The sequence below is a fragment of the Sander lucioperca genome, chromosome 22, assembly GCF_008315115.2.
Source record: "Sander lucioperca isolate FBNREF2018 chromosome 22, SLUC_FBN_1.2, whole genome shotgun sequence".
Taxonomy (NCBI): Eukaryota; Metazoa; Chordata; class Actinopteri; order Perciformes; family Percidae; genus Sander; species Sander lucioperca.
Window position 1 is genome coordinate 6702930 of NC_050194.1, and position 19179 is coordinate 6722108.

The following is a 19179-nucleotide window of genomic DNA, read 5'->3' on the forward strand; positions in this document are numbered from 1 at the left end:
CTCCTACCTTTCTTCCCACTGCACCACTGTACTGCTCTGTGTTCCCTGTTTCTTTTCACTTACCTCAATCTCGTCCTTATTGTAAATTAAACACCGCCCCCTCTCTTCTTATTCTGTTCTTCCTATCGCCTCTCTACTCCCTGTTACCTTCTACCTAACCTCTCCCTATTTCCTCTTTATATGCTGCTCTTGTCTCGTTCACGTCTTCTTATTCCCTCCTTCTTCACTTACCAGGGCTCCCAGCAGTCACAAACGGGTGTGGGCGGTCCCTCTGGTGCCCCTGTGGGAGGAGCCCCAGGGATGGTGCCTAACGCTCAGGCAGGTCTGGTGGGTCCCGGTACCCAGGTTTCTGCAGCGTCTGCTGCTGCCGGAGCACCACCCACAGCTGACCCTGAGAAGCGCAAGCTGATCCAGCAGCAACTGGTACTCCTGCTCCATGCACACAAGTGCCAGCGGCGGGAGCAGGCCAACGGTGAAGTCCGGCAGTGCAACCTACCCCACTGCCGAACCATGAAGAACGTCCTCAACCACATGACTCACTGCCAGGCTGGCAAGTCCTGTCAGGGTGAGTTTAAGGGATGCTGCATGCTCCTGCACTCAGTGGATAGCCACGATGTGTCCCTGTGTTTGAGAAGCAGGCTCGTTACTGAGATGCGTGCTAACAGAGTTATTTTATCTTTTAAATTATAGTAAACAAACCTAGTGAGATCACAAGCATCCTGTATTTATCCAGTTAACGTGTTAATTGCTGTAGAACTCCGTTGTCATCGGAAAATACCAGTCAAGCATTAGGTAGCCGTATATAACTTATTCCTTCGTTACAATTTAACATGTTGTTTATTTTGAAACAACACTGATTATCGTGATTGACTTTCTATAGAGACGCTCTGTCTTGGGCAGACGTCACCGTGCATGCTTAGCGATTGAGGTTCAGTGTTGACATTGATATCTGTTCTGAGGTTGACGAGCTGAGAGAAATTAACTACACTGGCTGTAAGCTTACTATTGAAGGAATCTGTCACCCAATGCAACGGTATAGCTCTTAGGCAAACAACGCAGGAGACACAAGATATTAAAGGTTCTGACAACACAGACAATACTTGTTGTTATACTGTTAGTTTGTTTTGGGTAGTATTTAAAAGTATTAGTTAAAGTATTAAATAACACAAGCATTAGGTTAACTTCGTAACAGTTTTCTGTGTCAGCAGCTCTTTTTCGGTAACACGCAGGCCTCTCTAATTTTGTTTAATCTTTTTTTTGCCATGGCCTCACTTTGTTTCATTCTCGTTCTCCTGCCTCTTTTCCCTCCCTCATATACCTCTGCGTTTCCTTACTCTCCTTGTCCTTTTTCATCCTCAGTTGCTCACTGTGCATCATCAAGGCAGATCATCTCCCATTGGAAGAACTGCACGCGACATGACTGTCCTGTCTGCCTGCCACTGAAGAATGCTGGGGACAAGAGGAACCCGCAGTGTGAGTGTCTGTATCTGACCAAACAACATCATACGTTCCTTTTCTTGACGCTACACTGTACACTATATATGTATTTATTATGTATTAGTGAGCTAAACACAATTTATAGTGTACTAAACGATAATATGATTTACGGCATGAGGTTTGCATAAATATTCAGTCACAGGGTTTTCTTATGTTATTTTATATCTACAGATCAGATGTATTATTGACACTCTCCTCTTTTTATGTCCTCACAGCTCTACTCGGTGCGGCCGCTGCAGGTCTGGGCAGCTCTCTTGGGGCAGTACCCGGTGGCCAACCAAGTGCTCCCAACCTCAACCCGCCGAGCCAGATTGACCCCAGCTCCATAGAGAGAGCCTACGCAGCGCTGGGCCTCACCTACCAGGGAAACCAGATTCAGGTTCAGACAGCCCAGCCCAATATGTCCAACCAAGGCTTGCAAGGTCAGGCTGGCATGAGGCCTCTGAACCCAATGGGTGAGTTAGGTTTCATGTCCACTTGCTTTACTGTGCAGAAAGATGTACCTTCCCTTGTTTCTGATAGCACTGAGGGCCAAGCATTTTTCCAGAGCCCGAACATTTTAAAAAGTAAGAGAATTGCATAGAGAGTTTAAATGCTTTAAGTGGCCTTGAGTAGTCCTGTATCGCCAGAAGCAAAGGTATATTTAAAAGGGCTTCAGGTAAAAAGCAATCTCATCAGCACATAGAGAATATGCGTTTGATGCCATGTAGCTTGACGACATTATGAGGTACATGTTTAAGAGGAAGTATAACTATTATTAGTAGGGGAACACAAGGAATGCGAACTTATAATGTCCTGCCCTTTCCATGTGTAGGTGCGAATGCTATGGGAGTGAATGGAGGTGTGGGAGCTTCCTCTCAGAGCCAACAAGCCAGCCTGCTGCAGGATACCATGATGCACCTCAATGTGAACAGCCAAGGGTAAGAAGGAACACAGACAACATGACATGGCATTCGGCAGATACCCTAATTTAGTCTGATCTGATGTTTACATCAGACCAGGGCACACAAGTCTGTTTTTCTTCAAGAAGTTAATCAATCAAATGATGCCCTCTTATATCTCCCAGTCTGATGAATGATGCCGGTGGGGTCGGCTCCATGCCCACAGCAGGCCCTCCCTCTACCTCAGGCATGAGGAAAAGCTGGCATGAGGACATCACGCAGGACCTACGAAACCACTTGGTACACAAACTGTAAGTATTAAAGAGGAACGCCACACAAATGTAATTTTGCGCTGTACATTAAATCATGTTTTTGTTGAAGTTTTTAATGTGATTTTTTTTTTTTTTTTTTTCCCCCCCAACAGTATACATTGTGTGAGTGTAGACAGTAGTAGGCACTTGTATGGGTCTGCTTTTGATTTAAAAAAAGTTTTAGTTAAAGGTCCTATGACATGCTGCTTTTTGGATACTTTTATATAGGCCTTAGTGGTCCCCTAATACTGTATCTGAAGTCTCTTTCCCGAAATTCAGCCTTGGTGCAGAATTACAGCCACTAGAGCCAGTCCCACAATGAGCTTTCCTTAGGACGTGCCATTTCTGTGTCTGTAGCTTTAAATGCTATTGAGGAGGAGAGAGGGGGGGCAAGGTGGAGGGTGGGAATGTGGCCTTGACCAACTGCCATGCTTCGCTCGTTTGCAAGCCATGATGTCTCTCTCTTTCTCATGGGTGGGCCAAATTCTCTGGGCGGGCAAAGCAGAGAAAGGGGAGGTAACCTTTCCCCTTATGACATCATAAAGGGAAGATTCCAGATCGGCCCATCTGAGCTTTCATTTTCTCAAAGGCAGAGCAGGATACCCAGAGCTCGGTTTACACCTATCACCATTTCTAGCCACTGGGGGACCATAGGCAGGCTGGGGGAACTCATATTAATGTTAAAATGTTAAAAAACCTCATAAAGTGAAATGTTCATGCCATGGGACCTTTTAAGCTGGCTGAGATTAGCCCCAGTTTGTGCCTCTGAAAACATAACTGCTCATAATGTTAGCAAGCCTTCAAAAGCCCTAGCGGACTATATTCAGAGCTTAGCAATATATTTATTGCTGATGGACAGTAACGTTAACCACAATAAACACCAGGGCTATGACTATGCACTGGCACTTTTCAAAAGACGCATGCCCACTCATCAGGTAGTGCCTCTTGTAGTGGAGCCACTAGCCAACAAAACAAAAAAAATGACATAGTGTGTTTAAAGGGGCTGTACTCGGAATACTGAAAAACAGCAGGCTGGGATTGCCTCCACACAGCTCTTACCAACCTACCTACCGACTTCATTCTCTGCTCAGAACGTCATTACTCCACTTTCTTTACTTAGCAAATATTTGTTTGCTGCTATATTAATGTAATGTTGAATTTTGAGTAAAGACCCTTTTTTTAAGCAATATTTTGATTTGAGGAGTTAACAATGACATTTTCACCTCCTTCCCCCCCACCTCCTCGTTTTGCTCTCCTTCTATTTGTTCTCCCACCCACAGTGTTCAGGCCATCTTTCCAACTCCAGATCCCGCTGCTCTCAAGGACCGTCGAATGGAGAACCTGGTAGCCTATGCCAGAAAAGTTGAGGGAGACATGTATGAGTCGGCCAACAGTAGAGTAAGTTGCTCTCTCCTTTAGCTCGGTGCGTTACTCAGAAAAATAGGAAGACTGCTGGGAAGTTTGAATTTCATTTTGCAGCTGTATACAGCTACTTGTTCCATCGTAGATCAGCCTGGTAAAGTAAATCAGCCAAGTAAAATAAATGTCACATTGTTGGACTAGGTTTGGACTAAGTTTACTGCAGCAGATAAAGCCCTTCCTGTGTGTTATACTGTTGCCAACTTGTCTTTTTTTCTTAGTTGTTAGAGGTCCTCATAAAACCTTTTACTGTAGTTTTATTTCAACAGTAGATATTCAAAGAGTTTGTTTTTTTTCTACTGTCTTCCATGTCTGAGAAGTTTACCCCCTTGCTACGTTTCCTTTTTTTTTTTTTTTGGACAGGCTGAGTACTATCATCTGCTAGCAGAGAAGATCTATAAAATCCAGAAGGAGCTGGAAGAGAAGAGGCGGACCCGGCTCCAGAAGCAGGGTCTGGGCCTCGGGCCTGCAGGCATGGGGCAGCCCCCCACTGGACTGCCTCCAAGTGAGTGGACACGCAGCATATGTAGACTTGGATGAGCTAATGTTACGCTGGGCTGTACGCATTCATGTGAATAATAATTTAATCCGGCGGAATGTGACATTGGGACATTTTAGCATTGTTTTGTATCTCTCACCTCCATGGTTTGAGATTTAAAACAAGCCATGATTTGTGACTGCATGATTATTTGTATCATATTTTTTGTTTTATATCTTGATGTCCTCTTTTTGCTGCATTTGGCAGAATTTAAGGGCTCAGTTAAGTCCATTTTCAAGATATAGGTTATGTCTCTTTGACTGGATTAGGGCTGCACAATATGTCTTTTTTTTATCGTCATCACAATATCAACTGGCACAATACACATATCGCAAAAGGCTGCGACATATCACGATAGACACTCCGAGATTTGGCGTTAGTTGAAAGAAATATCAGTAGAAAATTACACTTTAAAAAGTCTTAAACTCTAAAAAAAAAGTTTTTAGTGGTGCCTTTTTTATATTCAATTCAATGTTCAGTTTGTTCAATAAAAGAATGTTGGAAATGATTTCCTTTCATTTGTTTTAAATTATAAAGTAAAGTAAATAAAGTAATTTGTTGTATTTTAGCAGAACACTGAAAGCAGCAGAACTGAGTACACTTTAATATCTCTTGATTTATAGCAAGTAATATCGTTATAGTGATATTCAACGTTATCGCAAATCACATATTTTCCTCATATCGTGCAGCCCTAGACTGGATTTTAAAGGTAGAGAATGGACCTGGCCATAGCTTGTTTATTGGACAGTTATCATCATTGTCATCCTACTTAAAAATGAAATGTGTATATGTATTATAACAGAGAAGGGGAGTTAATGTCAGTCCCGTTTTGTTACTTTTTTCATGCCATGCTTTAAACCTTGTCCAGCGGTTTCTCCCAGTTAATGTAGTCATGCTTGGTCCTCTGAATAGAGTACAGTAGCTTGTGTCAGTCTGTTTCTTGAGTTGGTTCATATTTTATACACATTAGTAATTAACTGTCCCACAGATCTTCTGTGAGAGTCTCAAAACTGCAGTAAAAAAAAGCTCCCAGAAAAAAGTAAAAACTGTAACATTCCAGAGTTTGTACAAACCTCTCCACACATGCTTGGTTAGGGCATTTCCACCTCTACCTCTCCTGTGCACAGATGACAGCTTGATTTTCTTAATCTCCTGTCTCTGTTTTTACAGACGGCCCACTCCCTGACCCATCAATGGTGCGACCGGCTGGACCAAATCAGATGGTCAACAGGATGCAAGGCCCAGGTAATGAACCACTGGGGACCAGGATGCTTTACTTAAATCAATCACTTTATGGGCGGACCAATTTGACACATTTTATTTGTTGTATCAGCACAAATGTCAATTTAATTCAAAGAGACTAAAACCTGTTTTCACAGGCATGGTTCACTAGTGATATTTTGTGCCCTGGTGTTGACACGGCATTGTGTTTGGAACACTTCACACTTTTGCACAACAACATAGAAACCGCGCTACTGCACATGCATGGGAACTATTCAATAAATAGTGTGGTTTCAGCTAAAGATGCCCCGATCACGTTTTTTTGAGCGCCAATACCGATTGCCGAACATCATTGAGGGCCGATATCGATCAGTTTTGTTTTGTTTTGTATAGCAGCTGGTATAGCTATATTACAGGATAGATCCGTTTAACTGTGTATTGTATTGGGATCTCCACCAGGTTGCAGCGTAACAAAGGCTATAACAGTGCCGTTTAAATAGAGAGTTTGGCCAACTAGGGAATTGAATGTTCTGAGCTATCCCGTTATGCGATTGGTTCCGAGGTGGTCACGTGTTTCGTGGACTCCATGTTGTATACCAACATTCATCTGATTCCCATTGACATAGTGCAGGGAATAGTGGAAAATGTAATAAATTATTTTAAAAAATGACATAAATCACTGAAAAAATGCCCAACTGTTGCATGTTTGGCTGCAATGAAAGACAGGGAAGCGGCAAAAAGATTTCACAAGTTCCCCCGTGAACCAAAAAGGCGAAAAGTATGGGAGCTGAAGGTGAAAAGAGCAAACTGGAGGGCTAGTGACTACTCATTATTGTGTGAGGTAAATGTCAATTTCTCTCTTCGACTTATGATAACAAATTACATAGGACAAATATAGTAATACCATCGTTAATGTGTACCATGCTGTCAAAAAAGTTCTAACACTGCTTTAAGCTGCAGACACACTGACCAGACGGCCGAAAAAGGCAGTTGGACTGATCAGTCTCCCCGAGTTGGTCAAAAAAGTGCCTCGGAACACACCAAAGCGACGAGAAGTAATACGTCAGCAGGCGGCGCTAATTTGAGACTCTAGTCACGTTCATTCTGCTCCCCGTTTCCTGGTTAGCACTCTACCAATCAGATGGGTCATTTGAGTCCGACTGCCGGCAGTGCCCGCCCCGCCGATTATACATGTCAAATCGGCCAAAATGAAGGCCGACGGCCTCTCGGACGGACAACGACACGGAACACACCGAACAGACTCGAGTCACTGACCTCTCCAGACTATCCGACGGACGATTATCGTCTCAGTGTGTAGTAGGCTTTAGAAATGAATGAAGTTTGAAGCCAGCTGTGCCTTATGCTAGCGTTAGCTTTTTCACTAGCACTCCATGTACCTAAATGCTTGTGATCTTGCCATAGTCATGTAGCTTTTGGTCTCGACCGAGTCCAGGTGTCTTTATTATGTTTATAATAATATTGGAGGGAAAGTGAAACACAGCTTGGACGGGGATGTTGTTCGTCTTTTCACAAGTTTAGACAGCTAGCTAACGCCTGTGGCTGGCTATAGTTAGCCCGTATGTATGCTAGCGGACATTAGAAAGGTAAACACTGCTCAGAGACTTATTAGGCGATGTGGTCACTCACTACAATGGGCATTTTTTAGAGGCCCATTTAAGTAATGGAAGGTAAATATGCACTGGAATATTTCCGTAAGGGCCTTTACATATTGACTAACGTTGATAATAACGTGTATATGCCTGTTTATGGTGAAAATAAGCGATTTATTTCAAGATAGCATATTCGCCCCATAGGGTTACACTGTAGAGTCATCTGACGATGGTATACAATATGGCACCCATGATTTGAGTTGGCCAAACTCTCTATATAAATGGCTCTGGGCTATAAATGCTGTGCGACTCTACAGCATAAATAAAAAAATCACAAAAAGTAAATCTTGTTTTCTTATTCTATCAACAATATGCTTTTACTTAGTGTGTTCAATCAACAGTGGTACAAATAACTCCAATGCAACAAGCGGCTTTCAGTAAGTCTAAAAGGACAGCTGAAATATACAATGTAATTCTACCATCTAACCATCACAGTCATAAGGTCGGGTGCTAGCTAAATTGGTCCGCTTAACCTGGCGTTTGGTTTTTGCTTTCTCTGCCTTTTTCTTTTCACTGTCAGCTGAGCAAACTCGCCATCAGGGTGCATAATTAACTTTTTTGTCCAACAGCCAAATGCCTAGTGAATGTTCAAATGATTACCATTGTTTTTTTGGCTGGTGATTGAAGCAAATCTACCAGCCAATTGCATATTTTACCAGCATTTGGCTGGTGAATGGTGCTAATTTTTGTTGAAAAGCAGCGGTGATAAGGAATTGGGCTCTGGTTTGTTTTTTCCTTGTCCCGGTGATAGGCACATGTGGGTTATGCAGTTGAATGTGGTTGTGTTTCCATTCAGTATAATTTCCATTGGGCTTGTTGTGCCAACCCCCGTACACAGTACATACAAAGCTTTGGTTCCATATTACATGCATCAACCCACATACAATATAAAAAAAAATGCTAAATCTGCACATACAAATCATAATTTCCAATCTCACGATGGCGTATCTTTACTGAATATCGGCTGCTGATCACTAGTTTCCACATGACATGTTATGTGTTGCATCATAACAGTCTCTGTTTTGTCAGGTATGAATCAGTTCAATCAGATGGGAATGCAGTCCATGGGCCAGAGGTCCACGCCTCCTCTCCCCATAGGAGCATCTGGCAACCAGGTCAGTACTGAACACACACCATGTATCACATTGTTTTGTTTTAATGTGCATATAAACACAATTAAGAGTTCACTTGAGTGTACTGTGTCTTTTTATATAGTGGCTACCAGCGTGAATGGTTTGAAAGTTGTTCAGCACAGTAAAGCAAAGTATGCATGTCAAAATACAATTTAGATGGGGTGAAAATAAACTAATGCTACTTTAACCATTCAAATGGCTTGTCAGAAAATGTGCATAACCCTGCCTGTGCTCTTTGATACCTCTAGATGGGAATGGTGGGACCCAGGATGGGGCAGCCTAATGTCAATCAGCTGCAGAACCAGTATCTGTCCCAGGGACAGTTCCCTGGCTCAGGACCAGGAGTTGGAACAGCTCAGCCTGGGATGGCCCAATCAGGAGCACAGGCAGGCATGGCACAGGTAAGGTGGCCTAAGTTATTTTTCCTGTTAGTCAGATATTTATTAATAGGGGATGTGTGGCAAGTTGCACTTAAGTCTTTACTAAGGACAGAGGTTGGGCATTCTGTTGGGCATTCTGTATGATAAGAAGGATTCCAAGGATACAGCTATAGTTACAATCGGTAGATTCTATCTTTAGGTAATATCTTTAGGAAGTACACTCTATGAAATACTTACATGCCATCTAAAGTTGGAGGTTTGAAAAAAGTTTTGAGTGTTTGACCAATCAGGAACACCCAGTGTGACAAACGGTGCCCCGAGTAGTTCCTGTGCCATCAGAGAGTACTACCAGGGACCTGGAGTAGGGACTTTTTGAGGCAAGATCTTTGGATCATGAAATATATTTATAAATGTAGTGATCTTAAAAACATCATGGCTTAATAGAAAAGGCCTAAAATGAAACCACTGAGGACTTAGTAAATGTTATTATGCAAATTGTGAATTTATAGATTATCCTAAAAATCATGTCATACATGCTTAATATTCTTCTTGAACTATACCTTTTATTGATCCTCTTCCTGTGCACCCTTCCTATCTGTGCCCCCTCTCTCTTCACCCTCCTCCTCTTCTATCCTAAGACGCAGATGGGCACTCCTCCTTCTCTTCCAGTTGCTAGTCCTCTAGCACAGCCAGGTTCAGCCAGTGGTCCCAGTGGCATGTCCACAGTGGGGCCCATGGGTCCTCAGAGTGTGGGTGGCGGAGGTCCCAACTCAGCTGTTGGAGCCTCTGCTCCCTCAATGACTCCATCTAACACAAACCAGCAACCCAACTCCATCCCCCATTTGGCAGCCATGCGTGGCTCGCCCTCCCCTGCTCACAGCCGATCTCCCACTCCTCATCAAACACCCCCCAGACTCGCTGGGTCCCAGACCCCACAGCCACACACCCCTAACGCACCACAGCTGGGTCCGCCTTCAGCCCCCCAGCAGAACCAGCTTGGCCAGGGCCCCGGCTCCAACAAGCCCCTCCAACAGCAGCACATGGGCTCAGCTGGTTCGACCACTCCATCTCACCCTGGATTGGCCTCCAGTTCAACACCGCATGGTGCTCAGATGCCGCGCACTCCGGTCAGTGTGATTTAGTCTTTTACATACAAACTTAAACATTGAGACCAGTTCACCTTATAGACCAATTTGGAGTGTACGTCACAGTTACGTCACTGCAGTTGCGCACGCATTGTGGTGGCAGAAAAACAGCCGAAACAATCATGTATATACAGTACTGGTTATCACAATACATCCAGAGATATCTTTCTTATAATACATGCATGGGTATAGCTGGCTAGTTTCTTAGCTAGTTTGATTATTCCACCATGTTTTAATTTTATGTTGGTTACAGAAAATGAGCCAAACAGCCTACTGGTGAACAGGGGCAGTGCTGGCTTAGCTAACTAGCCAGCAACGTTAGCTTAACCCATCTTCGGAGCAGCTAGCTCTGCTCTCCTCCCAGCGAAGAAGTCTGCCAGTGGCGGGGAGACCGCTGGGTGAGCTAGGTAGGGACCAATGTTTTGTTTTTTTTCAACCGGCCGCCGTCAGCCCAGCAACCAGCGGCGGCTGTGGCGACTAGCTAAGTTAACGTTACCCTCCCCCATTCTCCTCAGTCAGCTGGGAGATGTGTTCAAACGCCAAGTTCCCTTTATTCCACAGGTTCTCTTAGCTTTCTTAGACTTATAAATAAACAAAATAAACTCACAAACTTTCAAGAAATGAAATATATGTACACATATCCTTATTAAACAGAGAAATACAACCGTATATACTAGGGGTGGAACGGTACATGTATTCGTATTGAACCGAAACGGTACGGGCGTCATGGTTCGGTGCATGAATTCACACGGAGAATACACGGTATAAAAAATAAATGAAACTTGCGTGCTAATTAATAAATGTAATGCGGAACTATTAGGTACGTGGGTTCTTTAGGGCCACTAATCTGTAGCTCCGCCTTAGCTCTGAAGCTCTGATTGGCGCCTATGTAGCCGAGATCCGCCCTGTCAGGTCGACGGTCCAGTGAGTAAGTCAGAGATAGCAGCACTAAGGACGAGTATGGCGAGTGGTGGCGACACACAAGAGTTAGAGGACCCGCCGGCCTCTTTTAAGATCGCAAGTTTGGGAAAACTTTGGTTTCCCAGTCAGTTACAGTAGTACAGGCGAGAGAGTGGTGGATAAAACTGCTGTTGTAGATTAGTGTTACGTTTCCAGCGTCGCGGCTCCAAACCGTAACGTTAGTTGGGACAGACACCTTATTTCTTCAGGCTAACTATATTAGCTTTAGCCAGGCAGGGAGCAGCTTTCTGCGGTGAAAAATGGCCAGGAGACGTCGTGATAATGTTGCATTAATCAGGTAATTTAGTTCGTCTTTGCAGAGAACAGAGATGCTGTATTTTCAGTTTTATAGCTGATTGTCTTATTCTGTTTACAAGTTCCAGATGGAGTCTGGAGATGATGTGGGGTACTTATTGTTTACTGTTTACATCTTACTTTACACACTTCAGGCTGTTGCAGCTAGCTCAGGGGAGAGACTGTATGACACTAGGTGGTACAGCCTGAGACATGCACAATAACATTTTTGTTTTTCCCTCCATTGTACCGAACTTGTACCGAACCATGATGTCTGAACTGAGGTATGAACTGAACCGTGACTTCTGTGTACCGTTCCACCCCTAGTATATACACCTTCTGAACTGAAGTTTCTCTCCTTCACCTAACGAAGACTAAAGTTAGATTAACCACCTTAACTCAACCAAAACACACTTCATTCAAACTTAAATTAAACTCGCCAAAACCTCAGTTCCAGCAGTCACTGGTGGTTTGGTCGAAATAAATCCTCGATTCACAGAGTAAAAGTACGCTGGTTCCACAGCTGTTTCCCTGCTGTCAGTCAGTCTCGCTGCCCGCCGAGCGGCTCGTTCTTCCGAAGCAGACCATTAAATTAGCTAAATAAATTGACCAACAAATCTCTCAGCCCTACTACTTCAGTCTAAATTTTAGTCTGATAAACTGCAACTTCTTTGAACAAACGTAGCTAGCTGTCCAGGCGTTAAGTGGCCGTGTTTTCATCTAAAGTGGGTTGGGAAATTGATAGAGCCCACCACAACTGTCACTTTTCTGCCACCAGTTAAGCCCCGCCCACGAAAACGTCATGAATGTTTACAAACACCAAAATGGTCTATTCCACAGATGTACCAGTAACTTGTGTCTTTTAAGATTTATTTTAATCTGCTGCTTCCCCATACACTGTATTGCTTTGTCTTTATTAATCAGACCAAACATATTACCGTTGCCTCAGTTCTGATTAAACTACATTGTTGGTGTTTGTCCCATGCTTTACCTATTGAGTTACTCAAAACCTTCATCTTGCCGAGAGTATTGTTGAATTGCTTGTTCACTTTCATGCAGCACTACGTCCTGTTCACTATTTCCATGCACCTGAGTTTGTTTCTGTCTCGTTCTAGTTGTCCCAAAAGGGTTCATTCCCAGGCGACAGTCAGGCCCTGACTCCAGCCTCTGTCAGCAGCCTGGACACTTCCTCCCAGCAGCCCCAGTCGAACGCTTCAGCCGCCAACCTTGACCCCAAGATGGAGATCAAACAGCAGGACGAGGAGGACGAGAGCGACACCGGCAGCTGCTCCAAAGGAGGGAAGCTCAGCAACCTCAAAACGGAGGAAAAGCCTGTGAAGATAGAGCTGAAAAAGGAGGAGTGTTACGGAGAAGGAGGCAAAGGGGTTCCCATGGATACGTCGGCGGCAACACCCGCGGCGAGCGTTAAGACAGAAGACAGGAAACCAGAGATAAAGAAGGAGGTGAAAGACGAAGAGGAGACGTCGGAGGCAGCTACTCCACAGGCCCCAGTGAAAAAGAAGAGTAAGGAGGACATTTTTGATCTTATATGTAGGGCTGGGCAATATATTGATATTATCGATATTGGGATATGAGACTAGATATCGTCTTAGATTTTGGATATCGTAATATAGCATAAGTGTTGTCTTTTACGGCTTTTAAAGGCTTCATTACAGTAAAGTGATGTACTTTTCTGAACTTACCAGACTGTTTTAGCTGTTCTATTATTTGCCTTGAGCATTTGCCTCCACATTACTGATGATTATTCATCTAAAATCTAAGTGTGAAGATATTTTGTTAAAGCACCAATTGTCAACCCTAGAATATCGCCGCAATATCAATATCGAGGTATTTGGTCAAGAATATCGTGATATCTGATTTTCTCCCTATCGCCCAGCCCTACTTACATGCACTTTTTAACACCTCCTTGTATATAATTATCATCGATCCAAATTGGGTGTTTTTCATTTTATTTTGTCATGGAATCCAAAGGGGTAACGGAAGCAGTGTAGAAATGTTTCTGATAACTCTTCCATCCCTTTCTCCTCTCTGATTTTTATTTCATCCCAGTCTTTAAGCCAGAAGAGCTTCGTCAGGCCCTGATGCCCACACTCGAATCTCTCTACAGACAAGATCCCGAGTCTCTGCCCTTCAGAATGCCTGTAGACCCGCAGTTGCTGTGCATACCTGTATGTATCCCTGCTGAGATGGAGATGTATTTGTTCCTGTGCCTTGTATAAACTACACTGTCTCTGTTGGTGTTCACCACGTCACTGTGTTCTTCTCACAGTCACCATTTTTACCGTCTTTGGTGTAGTTCCCTCACTTTGTGAGACTCTCGACTGCTGTTGCTTGTGGTCTATTTACCAGGATGTAGTTTCCATCCGTCTTGCTTTACTCATGTATATGATTTACGCACAAAACTGGGACTGATGTTTTGAACTGCTCAGTTAAAACACATGCCCATTGTGTTCCTGCAGGACTACTTTGATATTGTGAAGAACCCCATGGACTTGTCTACTATCAAGCGAAAGCTGGATACAGGTTAGTACTCGCTGCTTAATATGACAAGGTTTAGTCGTTCATGGGAAACCCAACAGGACCACAATAAAAGATGAATCAAATTGAGGATAGATTTGGTGACGTTTTAAGCGAGTTTGTCTTCAAGTAAGGAATATAAAGACGCAATATTTTTTTTCCCCATTGCGCTGCACCATTTTTCATGCTGTTACAAAGAATATTAGGTTATGTTTAGACGGAAACGATCTCAAGAGAAAACGCAAAAGTGGCGTTGCTTTCTCACTTTTTATTCCGCGTTTAGACGAGCGTTTTGGGGGGGAAATCAATGTATGCACACCAGGCGGCTAGGTGGTAGTGTGAAGCACTGACACACACACACATACACACACACACACACACACACACACACACACACACACACACACACATGCGTTTTTGCCCTTTAGACGGGAACGCGACGGTGGAGCATTTTTAAGATTTCCACTCTGGAGGGTGGTTTCACCTTTTTGTGTTTTTAAGCCCCAAAAACGCCGTCACCGTCTAAACAAATCTGCTAACATCTGATAAAATATTTTGTTGTTTTCACCCGCGAACGTATTTGTGTAAACACGGCCTTATTCTGTGTCTGTTTTTATTTGACATGATAAGCAGATCTTTAGTTTGTAATGCTTTTTTAAAAAAAAAATTTTTCTCATTCCATCATGCCGTGCTTTGTGTTTTTGGTTGTAGGTCAGTACCAGGATCCCTGGCAGTATGTGGATGACATCTGGCTGATGTTTAACAACGCCTGGCTGTACAACCGCAAAACATCCAGAGTCTACAAGTACTGCTCGAAGCTGGCCGAGGTTTTTGAGCAGGAGATCGATCCTGTCATGCAGAGCCTTGGCTACTGTTGTGGGAGGAAGGTGAGACAGAGTGTTAGATTATTTGGCTAGATGGGTTCAATAGAAAATGTACGTTGGTGAGGGGGTGAGGTTATTGTTAGAATTAAGGAGAAAGTCTTAAAGTAAAGATGGTCACGGGTAAGAAAGAATGTCGGATGAAGTTGAAAGATGCCTGATATCAAATGTTTTTGACATTGGCTGATCTGCCTTCATATGCCATTACTCTTGTCAGTACCTTATCTGTATTCTGTAGGAACAGAGCCTCCTATGAGATGTATATGAAGTTATGTACTTTGAGAATGTGTCCAGATAAGGTGGTGTGTATGAATGTTGTGAGTATGTTTCAGATGCAAAAATGAACTCCCGTCATTTACAACTGAAAATGGAAGCGGTGACGTGGGTTCATAGCTAAATTTGGCTTTGTGCATACCAACACTATATCACATTTCAGCTCTCATTAGACGCTGCTATTTCAGATTTTGCGGACAAATAACAACAGTGATTTGCCCTTATTATGAGAGGCTAAGGCTAAAGGTTTACTACTGACAATGAGACAAAGCAAAGTAGCCCTTGACGTTACACTAGCTGTAATAACGCTTTACAAAACTAAGCCAAAAAGAAATTGGCTCAACTCCACACCACTGGGGGAGTTTTGACAGCTCGAATGTGGATATAGGTTCAGCTCAAAGTTGGACTTACTTTGTCCTCCTTTTTCCTATCGTGTGCGTTTACCCTTGATTACCTGAGGTGGGTGTGACTAAAGTAACTGTTGTTGATGGTCCTGAGATTAATAGGGTCTTTATCCCATTTTCTTTGTTTCTGTCCATCAGCTGGAGTTCTCTCCTCAGACACTGTGCTGCTACGGGAAGCAGCTGTGCACTATTCCCAGAGATGCTGCTTACTTCAGCTACCAGAACAGGTATGCAGGGAGTCAAACGCCGATGTAATAAAGGGTGGAGGGATGACTTGGATGTATGGATGGGTCAGGAAAAGAGGGGGTGGATTATAATAGAGTTGGTAGGGGAAATATCAATAAAAAGGGGGCACTTTGAACTGAATTGCACTGAGGTAGATACGTGTTTTTATCCAAGTATTCATGTGATTAATTTTGTTTCCCCAAACGCTTCCCTTCACTTCATGTTCCCCCATTTTTACATGTGGTGCCTAATGCAGTGGTTCCCAAACTTTTTCACACGAAGGACCCCTAAACTGACACAAATCAGACCACGACACCCCCCCCCCCCTTGATAGATTTTGCCCCAGGGTCCCCCATCTGATAGATGTTTTGCTTTTAGATGTGTTATTACAGAAAGTGTAGGAAACCCATGACCAAAATAGTCATACATGCTGTCATTATGCTACTTATGGATAGATTTCTAGTGAAAGTTAAAGTAAAACTTTTTCTTTTTTTTTCTTTTTTGGGCTGAGGACCCCCTAGAACCTCCTCAAGGACCCCTGGGGGTCCTCAGACCCCAATTTGGGAACCACGAGCCTAATGCACTGGCATTTTAACAGTCTGTCCTATCTTCTCACATTCTTGAAGTTGTTCTTGGTGTCATTAAACTACTCTATAAATAACACCTCAGCACAGAATGTTTGAAAAAGTATTTGTCAGTGTTTGCAGAAAAGCTTGCACAAAGCAAAGACTAGTGCTGTTTGTGCTTTTGCATAAACATTTTTTTGGAACACTCCCTTACCACACAGTGAATGGGCTTTTTTTTTTTTTTAGGAAGAAGGGGCAATAATGCAAAAAATCTTTTTAAGTTTTCTTACCGCTCTTTCAACATGGTGGTCCGTTCCTTTCAGATTCCTTTTTTTTTTTTTGACCTTACTGGAATGTGAAAGGACTGACTTTAAAATGAACTGCTTGAATGAATGAACAGCTGAGCAGCTGTCTGTGCTTACTTGTTCATATTTGTTCAGTGTCTGTATTATGTCCTGGCTACCACTTCCTGCTCCCGTTGATTGTGCTCCTGCTCTGTTAGCTGTGATGCTGGTTGTTGTTGTTGCTGCTCATCCTCTCATGTCCAAATTGCTAATCTGTGCTTTGCCTCGGCTCTCTGCTGTGTGTCGTCTTGGATGTTTGTCTCGTCTTTGTTCCTGGTCCGTTTGACCTGTGTCTGTCCTCCCTTCCAATGGCTGTGGCTTGCTTTTGCCTTGAACAACCATGCACTTCCGAACCCCATTCCCCTCACCCTCACCCCTCAAAACCATGACTGGCTGTTGCGATGACGACTTCCTGCTGTCCTGCGCTCCCACTTCATGCTTGCTTCGCTTGTGGCACCCTTCCTTGCCCATGTCCCGTACCAATTGGTGACTGCCCTGCCGTGCGCTGTCTGTGATTGACTGTGCTGCGGGGAATGGTGTAGTTCACCAAAATTTGGGCTTGTTGCTAACAGGTACCACTTCTGCGAGAAGTGTTTCAACGAGATCCAGGGAGAGATGGTTTCCCTGGGCGACGACCCCACCCAGCCACAGACGTGAGTATTAGTCCTTTTAATAAGCAAAATACCTCCAGTGTGAAATGCTTGTATCTATTTTAAAAGTGATGACCTCTAGTCATCTTCCAGCCACATTCCTGATAGTATTAGCTACGTGTTATTTATATTTTTATTTTTCTTACATTTACTTCTACTGCAGGGACAGATGATGTAGCCTGTACTCAACAATTATGTTATTGCTGTATATTGACAATGTCCTCTTGTTCTTATATATTGTCATACTCCGTCTTTATAATAATGTTTATTTATACAGCTCCTTTTAAGGCCCTGACACATCAACCCGATAATCGGCCATCGGACAGTCTGGCGAGGTGACTCCAGTCTGTTCGGTGTGTTCCGTGCCGTCGTCCGTCGGAGGAGCCGTCGGCCTTAATTTTTGCCGACCTGACTTGCTGGGTCGGAGGGCGGGCAGTCGGACTCATTGACCAATCTGATTGGTGGAGTCCTAACCCGGAAATGGCGAGCGGGATGAGTGACGGACTCCTCTCAAAATCTGACGAAAATCTTTCAAACTGACCTTTGTCGATCTGAAATGAAGACAGATTCAACTGCATGGCCTATTTCTCGCTTAAAATGTTTTCAGAAACACGATTCGGTGAACTATTTTCGTAAAATACGAGATCCTATTTTGTTATTTACAAGCCGCCATTATCGGTCAGCTGGAGAAGCCAGACCCACGTGACGCGTTCGTCATTTCCGGTTTTCATTTTTTTGGGCGACAATACAGATTAGCGCCACCTGCTGTTATGGAGACGTGTTACGTCTCGCGCACGCTCAGGACGTACGCTCAAGTCGGCGTCGCTTCGGTGTGTTCCGAGGCACTTTTTGGACCTCGGGGAGCAGACTGATCAGTCCGACTGCCTTTTCTGCCGACGGTCGGCCGTCGGGTTGGTGTGTCAGGGCCTTTTAGAGCAGACGTGCTTCACAACAGAAATACAATAGCAAGTAGAAAACAGAACAAAAGACATGAAATGCAGACATCAAGCTAATCAATCTTTAATTCATTTTAGATCGATTAACAAGGAACAGTTTGAGAAGAAGAAGAATGACACACTGGACCCTGAACTGTAAGTTAACTGCTCACCAAATGTCAAATATTAGCATTTGGGAAAAGAAGTTTAAACCAAATTTGTATCAAGGACTGAAGTATGTAATTTCTCTCCGTCCCTCTTTTTCAGGCTTGTTGAATGTATGGACTGTGGGCGCAGGATGCATCAGATTTGTGTCTTGCACCATGAAACAATCTGGCCATCGGGGTGAGCAGAGATTTCTAATTCCAGTCTTTCTCAAGGTTCATGTGGAAGTGCTGATGTCATTCGCTAAACATTGTTGTTTTAGTTTTATTATGTAATTAAACTGACTCAACCTCTTTTTTTTCAGTTTTGTGTGTGACGGCTGCTTAAAGAAGACAAACAAGACCAGGAAAGAGAACAAGTATTCTGCCAAAAGTAAGTGGCAGTGTCCTATCCCATTTTCTCCTGATGTTCTGTTCGTACAGGAAACCAGGTGTACTGAACGTGTCTTCAACCCTCATTTGACCTATTCATATGAGACTGCTGTCACACATTAATCCCATGTTGGTCAATGTCACTTATATACATATTTGGATTAAACAGAATTCTAAAAGCAGGTTTCTCATAGCTTATTTCCTCCCTGTTGTTTTTAGCAGCTGTCAAATTTCAAGTTTATTTCATTTATATAGCACTTTTAAAGCAAACAAGTTTGACTCAAAGTGCTTCACAAAGACAAAAGAAAAACATATGCATACAAGCAGAAAACACACATAGATATGCATATATAAATACATGTGGTGGAAATATAAGAA

General features: G+C 43.3%; 1 protein-coding gene across 9 annotated transcripts in view; it reads left to right on the forward strand.

Moving 5' to 3' along the window:
- Nucleotides 1-19179, forward strand: part of ep300a (E1A binding protein p300 a) — a 32738-nt gene that overhangs the window by 5281 nt on the left and 8278 nt on the right. For 4 of the 9 annotated variants that reach the window (XM_035997633.1, XM_035997628.1, XM_035997634.1 and 1 more), the window contains exons 4-23: nucleotides 235-565; nucleotides 1360-1479; nucleotides 1713-1952; nucleotides 2312-2417; nucleotides 2564-2689; nucleotides 3970-4087; nucleotides 4472-4613; nucleotides 5817-5891; nucleotides 8567-8652; nucleotides 8919-9071; nucleotides 9689-10177; nucleotides 12565-12973; nucleotides 13520-13638; nucleotides 13930-13993; nucleotides 14699-14874; nucleotides 15684-15772; nucleotides 17223-17333; nucleotides 18365-18421; nucleotides 18533-18610; nucleotides 18735-18802. In XM_035997633.1, coding sequence (XP_035853526.1) covers nucleotides 235-565; nucleotides 1360-1479; nucleotides 1713-1952; nucleotides 2312-2417; nucleotides 2564-2689; nucleotides 3970-4087; nucleotides 4472-4613; nucleotides 5817-5891; nucleotides 8567-8652; nucleotides 8919-9071; nucleotides 9689-10177; nucleotides 12565-12973; nucleotides 13520-13638; nucleotides 13930-13993; nucleotides 14699-14874; nucleotides 15684-15772; nucleotides 17223-17333; nucleotides 18365-18421; nucleotides 18533-18610; nucleotides 18735-18802 — 3157 coding nt within the window. The remainder of the gene's footprint in view (nucleotides 1-234; nucleotides 566-1359; nucleotides 1480-1712; nucleotides 1953-2311; nucleotides 2418-2563; nucleotides 2690-3969; nucleotides 4088-4471; nucleotides 4614-5816; nucleotides 5892-8566; nucleotides 8653-8918; nucleotides 9072-9688; nucleotides 10178-12564; nucleotides 12974-13519; nucleotides 13639-13929; nucleotides 13994-14698; nucleotides 14875-15683; nucleotides 15773-17222; nucleotides 17334-18364; nucleotides 18422-18532; nucleotides 18611-18734; nucleotides 18803-19179) is intronic. The other 5 variants (XM_035997631.1, XM_035997632.1, XM_035997629.1 and 2 more) reach the window with 3 other exon arrangements.